Source organism: Fundulus heteroclitus, chromosome 14, assembly GCF_011125445.2.
Source record: "Fundulus heteroclitus isolate FHET01 chromosome 14, MU-UCD_Fhet_4.1, whole genome shotgun sequence".
Classification (NCBI taxonomy): Eukaryota; Metazoa; Chordata; class Actinopteri; order Cyprinodontiformes; family Fundulidae; genus Fundulus; species Fundulus heteroclitus.
Window position 1 is genome coordinate 33,588,850 of NC_046374.1, and position 10,909 is coordinate 33,599,758.

General features: G+C 38.8%; 1 protein-coding gene across 1 annotated transcript; it reads left to right on the top strand.

The window, feature by feature from the left end:
- Positions 1–2,243: 2,243 nt before the first annotated feature.
- Positions 2,244–4,298, top strand: LOC118565826 (tripartite motif-containing protein 16-like). Its single transcript, XM_036146858.1, has one exon. The coding sequence runs from the start codon at positions 2,251–2,253 to the stop codon at positions 3,952–3,954; it is 1,704 nt and encodes a 567-aa protein (XP_036002751.1). The 5' UTR covers positions 2,244–2,250; the 3' UTR covers positions 3,955–4,298.
- The last annotated feature ends 6,611 nt before the right edge of the window (positions 4,299–10,909 follow it).

Below are 10,909 nucleotides of genomic sequence, written 5' to 3' on the forward strand. Positions count from 1 at the left end.
TGCTATTTTCCTAGTCCATGTTAATACCATAAGGCTTGATGTTAATGATGTTAATAATATCATCTTTATTGTCATTGAAACATACATTACAACAAAATTTGTTCTCTGCTTTTAACCCATCACCCTTGGGGAGCAGTGGGCTGCCATGTGCGGCCGGGGAGCAATCTGGGGTTAAGGGTCTTGCATAGGGACCCAGAGTGTTCTTTTTTTTTTTGCTGGAGGAAAAACTTGACCGTTGTGTGACCTGGTTGCAAGCCAATGAATAGGCCAAATAAAATGTAAGCCTGACATGCTTTTGTCAGTGCTCGAATCATTCCTTTCAACTATTTTCCTATTATCAGCTGTCTGGGCTGATATTCACTGGACAATACCCAACAGACTGAGAGTTATTTATTAAACATTAAATAACTTAAACAGTGCGTAATAGCACAACAATTGGCGTCATTGTGTGGGCGTTCGTAAACACAGCTTACACTGCACACCACAATTCTGAAGTGAAAAGGAGTTAGATGCTCAAATATCTAACCTAAGATCCTCTGCATATTCATCTAATAAGACATTTTAAGAGCTTATTTTGTGTTGTGTAGAACAGATATCTCGTCCATTGAAATGCTGGAGATAGGCACCAGCACCCCTCGCGACCCCATGAGGGATAAAGCGAGTAAGAAAATGGATAGATGCATGGATGGATAGAACAGATATGTTTCTAAATTTAACTCCAAGTTAATTTGGAGTGTTACCTTGCCTGTGCAAAAAGGGGAGTGCTCATAAAGCTAAATTCCCTATTTCCCTAAAAAAGAAAGGTGAGAAGCATAAGCTTAAAATGCTAGTAATTCCTAAAGAAAGGTCAAGCAGTAGCTACAGAGCTAGTAATTCCTAAAGGCTCAGCCTTGATGCTATCACTGAAGACTATACAGTACTATTTAATACAAAATGTATAAAGTGACAGCTAAAACTATTGATAGAGGTTTTCTGAATAGAAGTGAATCTGTAAGTACCTGAATCCAAGCACCTGTGGGTGTTTGTGAGAGTGTAGAGAGAAGCAGAACTCCAGGGACCCCCAGAGCAAAGGTGCCCAAGAGGGGCCAAGAAAGGGATAGCCGCCTCCCCCATCCCAGGGAATAGCAGAGATGAGCCCCAGGAAATCCCCCAACAGCCACAATGCCGAAGCATGGCCGAAAAAAAAAGAACTCAGTATGTGTCTGTCAATAATCAAATGGCTGCACAACAGCTATCTGCAGTTAAATGCAAATAAGACTGAAACCCCCTGATGAATGAAGTGGTTTAATCAGGCTGTATTTTGCTTCTTTAGCTTCTACTGTGGAATGTAGCATCAGAAATGTGGGTGTTATCTTTGACCGTTCCTTGTATCTTAACAATGTAAAACACTTGTTCCTAACTGCTTTAATTAATCATTTAAGAAACATATCTAAGCTTAGATCATTTATGTCATGGGTGGAACTGAACGCTCTTATTTTTTTCTCAGTTACAGTCTGAAACAGTCTTTTTACTTGTCTAAACAAAACCTACTTGGCTCGCCCTCTGACTCTGTAAAAAGCTGCAGTGAGGCTGTTCACAAAGACTGGCAGAGGAGCACGCATAACTCCTGTTCTGGCTTCCCTACACTTGAGATCTAAATTTGAAATTTTGGTGATTTTTAGGGCATGTCACATAATGTATTAATCCTGAATACATTCTAGACCTTCTGTAACCTCTAACTCCATCTAGGACTCTGAGAACTTCAAGTCTAATGGTGTTACTGGTACAACAGACCTCTTTAAAAATCTGTGGACACTGAGCTTTTCAGGCAGTAGTTCTGAGGCATTGGAAGGCTCTGCCACTGTCCCAAAGACTAATGAGAATCAAATAAAGCTATTTTTGAAGCTCTTAATTTAATGTGTTTTCCATTTTTAAATAATTTAAATACTGTAAAACAATGGATGAAATCTGATCTGGAAATTTCCTTATATCTCTTTCCTTGTTGCTTCTCTAAAATAATTGCAGTCAAAAGCCATTGGAGATCATCCGCCCCTCCCAACATCAACTGCAGCGAAACTCCTCCCTCCAATTCAACACAAAGTTTAGCTCTGCTGCTGCTCTTCCTGGCTCTCCTTTTTCAGATGTCTAGCAGCTTTGGGAGTGGTGTTATCACCGTTCTGATAATAAAAACTGCTGCAGATCAGTGAGTAACAAACTGGTGTTTGGATTCTTATTGGACATATCTATAGGAGTAGAAATTTGAGAATTCCGATGTTTATGACAAGTAAAATGGCTCAGAGAGGAAGTCGGATGGATTCACAAAGATTTTCCTGCTCCATCTGTTTGAATCTACTGAAGGATCCAGTGACTATTCCCTGTGGACACAGCTACTGTATGAGCTGTATTAAAGGCTTCTGGGATGGAGAGGATCAGAGGAGAAGCTACAGCTGCCCTCAGTGCAGGAAAAAGTTCACACCGAAGCCTGTTCTGGAGAAAAACATTATGTTATCAGACTTAGTGGAAGATCTGAAGAAGACTGGACTCCAAGCTGTTCCTGCTGATCTCTGCTATGCTGGACCTGAAGATGTGGCCTGTGATGTCTGCACTGGAATTAAGATGAAGGCTGCTAAGACCTGTCTGGTTTGCTTGGCCTCTTATTGTTATAATCACCTCCAACCTCACCATGACGTCCCTGGTCTGAAGAAACACAAGCTGGTGGACCCCTCCAAGAACCTCCAGGAGAACATCTGCTCTATTCATGATGAGGTGATGAAAATCTTCTGTCGTACTGATCAGCACTGTATCTGTTATCTCTGCACTATGGATGAACATAAAGACCATGAAACAGTCCCAGCTGCAGCAGAAAGGACTGAGAAGCAGAAGGAGCTCCAGGTGAGACGACAACAAATCCAGCAGAGAATCCAGGACCAAGAGAAAGATGTGAAGCTGCTTCAACAGGAGTTGGAGACCTTCATTCTCTCTGCTGATAAAGCAGTGGAGGACAGTGAGAAGATCTTCACTGAGATGATCCGTCTGATCCAGAAAAGAAGCTCTGATGTGAAGCAGCAGATCAGATCCCAGCAGGAAACTGAAGTGAGTCGAGTCAAAGAGCTTCAGGAGAAGCTGGAGCAGGAGATCACTGAGCTGAAGAGGAAAGACGCTGAGCTGGAGCAGCTCTCAGACACAGAGGATCACAACCAGTTTCTCCTCAACTACCCCTCACTGTCAGCACTCAGTGGGTCTACACACTCATCCAGCATCAATATTCGTCCTCTGAGATACTTTGAGGATGTGACAGCAGCTGTGTCAGAGCTCAGGGACATAATACAGGACATCATGAGAGATGCATGGACAAACATCTCAGAAAAAGTCATTAAAGTGGATGTTTTACTGTTAGAACCAGAACCAACGACTAGAGCTGAATTCTTAAACTATTCACAGGAAATCACTCTGGATTCAAACACAGCAAACTGTTATCTTGTATTATCTGAGGGGAACAAAAAAGTAACATTTATGGAACAACAGTCTTATTCTGATCATCCAGACAGATTCACCGATTGGCTTCAGGTTCTGAGTAGAGAGAGTCTGACCGGACGTTGCTACTGGGAGGTGAAATGGAGAGGAGAAGGAGTTTATGTAGCAGTTTCATATAAGAACATCAGCAGAGCAGGAGGATTAAAGGAATGCTCATTTGGATTCAATGAAAAATCTTGGTCATTATATTGTGACACAGACTGTTATGAATTTTGGCACAACAACATAAAAACTACATTATCAGGTCCAGTTTCCTCCAGAATAGGAGTGTATCTGGATCACAGAGCAGGTATTCTGTCTTTCTACAGCGTCTCTGACACCATGACTCTCCTCCACAGAGTCCAGACCACATTCACTCAGCCTCTATATGCTGGTGTTAAACTTTATATGCCTGTCGTTTATTCTGGCGGAATCTCTGCAGAGGTTGTTAAACTGAAATAATTGGAATTGATTTAAGCTCCAGTTGGTTAAAATTTGTAATTTAGTTTATGTTTCTATAGTCATCATCATTATTGCTGAGAGATCATTATGTGATTTATTTTACTGCTCAGAGATCAGCTGTTGTTATGGAGCTACTTTGTCTTCTTTTTTATTGTTTTGTTGATGTTGGGGTTTATTAGGGTGCTGTCCCCTCGGGTTTCTGTTCAGACATGGAGGCTATCACTACTCAGGAGGATTTCTATTCATCTAATCTAACAACATTGACATTTATTGCTTTGTCAGATGTTTTTGTAAAACTCCATATGCAGATGAGATGATAGAAACTGTAAATATTAAAAGTGGTGGACAAAGTAGAGTTTCATTATTTGAGTCAAAGTACAGATCAAGCTGATAAATAACACTCCAATAATGGTAAGAAAAGCTCTGTCAAATTATTATTGTTGTTATTATTTATAATTTTTTTGTAAAGAAAACGTTGTGTTTATTTATTTGGAGGTAACTAAATACAACTTTGTTTCTAAAGGGATGTTTAATGTACAAGCTTCAAAATGCTTTATAAGAAAAACATAAACAATCTATATTAGAAATATCATCTTTCTCTCAGATTCAAGTAGGGACTCCAACTGGTCCACTCCAAAGTATTACTATTACTTATACTCAATTCTATTAAATTTTAAATAATAAAGCACCAATTCGCAACACATGTCATCTCTTTTTTTCTCTATCTCTTTCAGAAAAGAGAGAACAGAGAAAAAAAAATGAAAACTTATCAATAAAATAATAAAATAACATTATTTTTAAAGTATCTGAGGGTTTGCTTTGAAACATACTCATGTGTCATTGTAAAGTTTTGTAACAATGGTTTTCAGTTGAGTGTAATTGAGAATAATTGGTGGGAGTTTTTAAAATGACATCCCTTATCCCATGCAGCCGTACACCCATCTGGAATAATCCTGACGTCCTACAAAAAAACTAACATGACAAACCTTCCATACTGGAAGAATAAAGGTATTGAATACCTGGAACATATATTTGAAGAAACTGAGTTTATCACATTTGATACATTAAATTTACAATATGGTATTAATAAAAATAAATTCTTAGAATATCAACAAATAAAATCTATAGTAAAAAATAAACTCAAACTCATTAAATGTTGTTTACAAATTCCAATAAATTTATTACAGTTCCTGGATCTAAATCTCCCCCAAACCTACTGTCTAAAATACACAGGGCATTGTCTAGACTAGAGGATTCAATATCTCTTCCTATTATGAAATGGGAAGAGGATTTATCAGTCAGCTTTGAACAAAACTCCTGGGCTCAGATATGTCTAAGAACTTTAAAAATGACTAGAAGCTTGATTTCCCACTAATAGAGTACAAAATTCTTCACAGAGTACACTATACTGGTAAAAGGTTATTCAGGATGGATTTCATCAATAATAAAACCTAAACATTTATATTGAAATACTACTGATGGAAAAGCCTTGAAAAGGAAGTATAATGGGCTGCAACAATTGTGAATTGTCCATTATCTTAAAATTAGAAAACAGCATTGCTTTAGATTTATGAACATTTAAAACAAGCTATAAATCAGTAAATTAGACTGAGCCAAACCGAAACCTGCTAGTAGCTTTTCAAAAGCACGTTTTACTGTGGTGGCAGCACAATACAAAACAGTATCATCAGCATAAAAATGAAAATTGGCATATGGCACTTTTTTGTCTAAACTGTTAATATAGGTTAAAAATAAGGGGACGTAGGACAGAACCTTGTGGAGCACTCTTGGATACTAGAAGATAAGGGGAAGAAAGACCCTCCACCAGCACACATTGTGACCTACCTGACAGGTAGATGTCAAACGGTTTCATTTTATTTCGAGAGAGACCGATCTCAAGGAGCCTTTTTAAAATGATTTCACAATCGACTGTTTTAAGGACTTTAGACAAGTCAATGAAAAGTTCTGCACAGTGTTGCTTATTATCTACAGAACCAATTAAATCATTTAATACTTTTAAAGTTACTGTGCTAGTGCTATGCAATGCTCTAAACCCAGACTGGAGATCAGTTAATACACTATTTGAAGTTACAAAGTCTTTCAGTTGTACACTGACTGAGGACTCAAGTACCTTTGCCAAAACAGAGAACTTGGAAATGGACTTATAATTATTCAAATTAGTCTCCACCTTTATGAAGGGGAAGCAGCCTTCCAGACCAGAGGGATTCAACCTGAACTGAGAGAAAAAAGGAAAATATAAGTCAAAGTTGATAAATAAAATTAGCATCTGTTTTTTTAGAAAAACAATTCCAGATGATCTGGTCCTGCAGTTGTTTTTTTTTTTTTTTTTTTTTACAATCCAAGCTTTTAATTGCATTATGAACCTTGGAAACATCTAGATATGAGAAATTAAATTGATGTATTGAAGTTGAATGATTAATGGATGTGACAGAAGAGACACAACTATGCCAAAATCACATGTCCGCACAGCACACTGCTCAATTAAACCTTTCTGGGACAATTATGCTTCAACTGATTTAGTCCAAATTTGTTGCAGTTATAGTCAAGATGTGGATCTATAAAGTCAGAGGCTTCTCCTATATTTTTAAAACGGTTTCCATGTAGTTTTGCAGTATTTATTTTGGAAAAAAAACCCCACCCCTCTACAGCACTATATAACCAGCCTTCAATTCAATCATCGGTGCCAGATCGTTTTGTGCCACCTCGGTGAGAACATCCAGCATATCTCGATTGTTTATCTGCCTGCCTGTTTGTCCCATGACTGTAAATAAAAATAATATTCTGAATTCACTTTGGCCTCACACCACTCGGACATGTGAGCATGGGCCGCTGATTGCAAGGCTAAATGTTGTGCAAATACTGTGTGGGATGATTATTGTCTAGGATAGACTGTCTCTGTTTTGTCTCATGCCAAGGCCACTGTGTAGTATTAGGGAGAGCCAAAAGCGAGACAGGGCAGAGACAGGGCAGATGCAGACTGCAGTGGGACCGTGGGGTGTGATTACTTTCCATCTATGTGATCTCTGCTCTGCTTCTTAATAAAAGTGCTGGAACTTCATCACCGCCATCTCTTCATTTAGTAAAGATGGAAATGCAATTATTATTGTTTAGAATTCCCATAACATTTGGCAACAACAAACAGAATCTCCGACCGATGAGCCGGGGAGTCTGAGGACAGGAGCAGTTTGGCCGTCCCGAGAAGTTTTCCGGCCTCTAGTACCCCTAAGGTTGAAGGGACGTTGAGGAGCTCCTGGTCTTGTCTGCTCTGGGGTCTCTGGGGAGTCGGCGCGAAGATCCAAACCTTTCTTTCATGAGATGGTAAGGGGATTATTTTCCAGCTCTCAAAAAAAATGCAATTGCTCAAAAACGCTTGCAAGCTTTAAAATTTTAATACCAATTTAGAATATCGCAAGAAATTTCAAAATAAAACCGTAAACCTAAAAGGTAGTAATAAATAAAAGCTGGTAGAAATCATTAATAGGGGGTTTTCACTGACGTCACTGGCCAACTTCCGGTCCGCCATATTGGGTGGTTCACTTCCTTATCTCTAGTTGTCGTACACGTATTATCGTATCGCGAATGGATAAGTACGCCAGCGGGCTAGAGCGACCAGATAAGGACGTATACCTGAGGAAATGTTCCGTGATCGACCATATGGACCCGTATGCCCTCCACGGTGCCTTGTTTAGCCGTAATCCAGATGCATTACCTGGTGTTCGGTGAAAACCCTCTGCACACTCTTGAGGAAATGAGAGCTTACAAGGGTCTAGAGGCTCACAACTGTGGGAGAATTACTTAACTATTAACCTTTTAAAAAGAAAGAAAGACTCAGAGAAAATGGCGTTCCTTTGTCTTAACAACGAGAATTCGTCTTTATTATGCCTAGAAACGTACAGACGGGTTTCCGGAGCGAATTCTGACATTCAAATACAATGGTCGTCACTTTAAAGGCTCATAATGTGTGTGCGTTAAACACAAGTGTCTGTGTGTCTCCATTGGTGTGTGTGCGTTACACGCTATTGACGTCAATTGGCAACAGGGCTTAAGTTCTGGGAAGTGTTTATCACAAAAAGTACAACAACAGAGCGATTAATTCCACTACTTGACATATCTTGGAACAGTCCTATTGAATAACCGGGTCCAGGTGTTTCCTCTTAACCCCATCGGCGAGAGCCAGGGAAAAAAGGTCAAAATGACCCTAACTCCCATAAATCCTCCCTTGGCACGTTATAGCGTGACATATCTAGAAGACCTCTTCATTGAAAATCTGACTCCACACTGATCAAGTCTAGCTGTGATAATAACAAACATGTAAAAAAGATCTAATTTCTTACACAACCAATGGATAACATACTAATGTAATCATGGTGTTTACACAAGTGCTGATATAAAATGTCATGTAATAAGTGCAGATTACAATCAATAACATATTTCCAATAATAGAGAGAGAGAGAGTGTCAGAGAGAGACAGAGAGAGAGACAGAGAGAGTCAGAGAGAGACAGAGAGACAGTCACGTATGCAAAACAGTCATTGCTTTTGCAATAACATCTTTCCAATTAGATATGAAAGTGAAAAACCCCCGATAATTGTCACTTATTTATGTGTCATTCTCGGGGAAAAAGTCTTTCATGGACCTCTTATACCTCTGAGCATCCGCCGTTATCATCGGTCACCTGACCGACGGCATCAATTGGAAGTCAGCCATGCTACTCGCAATGACATCCAGCACTTGTCATATAAAAAGAGTACATAAGCATGATATAATAACAAAACATCATAATACAAACAACAAACAACATATGTAAATTATCTTGCTAATAATATTGATACGCAGGATTAAAAACGAAATGGATGTTAGAATCTAATGTTATGATAGTATAAACTAACCTAACCGGCCGCCTGTGCTACCTTATCTATCAAAGCTTCATTGTATTGTATTTTGTTTATTTATTTATTGAGTAACTTAAACAAGGTTAATAGGGTTAGTCATCTTCAGCTCGTGTGCTTGGCTTGAATGAGTTCCTGGACATGTAGCAAAACAAAAAGAGTTCATCCCGATCACGGGGCTCCTTTCCATGTGGCATGAGTCTGTAGCACACGCATGAGTCCATGGACGTGTCCAGGCGGCCGGGGATCAGCCCTTCGGATGGCTGCTGCCTGATGTCATCCATCTATACATTGTCCCCACAATCCACCTTTTCAAAACAGGCACAACACAACACACAATTAGAAAGAATACAATCAGCGTTATCACCAAAATTATTCCTGTTTTTGCAGCCATTGCTCCCCATTCTCCTAAAATTTCTTCCAGACTTTTCCACGACCAGTTGTTTCTTCCAGCATTCTCTTTTACTTCTTCTCTAAGTTTCATAAGTTTAGCCATTACTACCCTAAACGAACCTTTAGGAGCTGTGTTCATGGGAATGTATGTACAGCACTCATTCCCAAACATGTGACATACACCTCCCTTGCTTGCTAGAAGCCAATCTAAAGCTTGCCTGTTTTGTATTGCCATTCTACTTGTTTCATGTAATTGGTCTCCTAGTGCCATAAATCCTTCCACCGTGAAATTTATCATCCTCTGCTGATTATAATAAATGTAATTTATCCATTCAACATTTTTATTAATAGTAATCTGAGGCAAAATAGACTCAAAACCTGCTTTAACTTCATGTTGTGCTTTAAATTCATCTGGAATTCCTCTTGGTTGACCAATAAGATTTAAATAAACTTTTTCATTTAATCCGTAATCTCCTAGACTCCTACGAGACCTAGTTTTACCTGTTTCAATTTGAGCTAATTCTTTTACCCCTTCATACACTAAGGTTATCGGTACTTTCATTCGCACTAATGCACAGAGTCCTACCCACTTAAGTGGTAAAGTGTTCATTAGCATGTCATCACCACACATCCAGTAACTGTCTGCCACTGGATACGTTTGATCTGCTAAAAAGAAAAGTTTGGGAAAAGTCATAGTTATATTTTTACAGTCCTCTTCTACAAATTCTGGGTTTTCAAACCAAACGGGCTTTGTAGCAAACACTGGTGTTACATTTGCATGCTTAAACCAAGATAACACCCAAGTTACATTACATTTTACAGTGGTGTTTCCTACATTAATTCCTTCACTGTCCTCAAAACCTCCACTAACGAAACATTCGTAGTCTGCATCATAATCTATGTCATAATCAGTAGGTGGAACATTATCTGTAGTACTAATGTTAAATTCTGCACACAATGATTCTAGTTTATACCCTTTCCATTTTTCTAAGTATTGATGAGAGTTTCTTGAACCATATAAGAGTCTACAACTCAAACCACACATAGGTAATTTAAAAAATGACACTGCGTCTTCTCTTGAAATGAACTCACCATTGCTACATTTTTTACGCTGCACAACTGCACATTCTTTTGACGTGTATTTTTCTGGAATAACCATAGGTACTGCTCCCGGGGCAACAGTACATACTAAGCAATCATTTTTAGTTAACTCCCTGACAGTATACCATGATGTTGTATACCATGTATTATGTAAGGCTCTTTGCCATAAAGGATCTCCCCTTGGTCTGATTCCGTGCCATTTAATATCCTGTAGTTTATTTATTGCTCTTGGTATAGCTACTTTTGGATTGCGTTTTTCATAAAATTGATCTAAACCTTCAGAGAAATCCTCACATCCTTCTTTTTCAGAGCATCCATACTGTTTTGGATCTGGTTCTGTGAATTCTAATATTAGGTTGTTGTCCTGGTTTGACGTTACATCAACCGGAGAAGGTGCTGTTGTAATTAATCTTGTTAATGAAGGTTTAGTACTTTTTAAAACTTCCTTTGTGGATTTAACTGTACTTGAAACTACTGCTGTTTTGGGTTCTACTGCAGTTGAAACTACTGTCTGTGGATTTGCTTTAGTCGTGGCGGTTGTTGGAGGTTCGG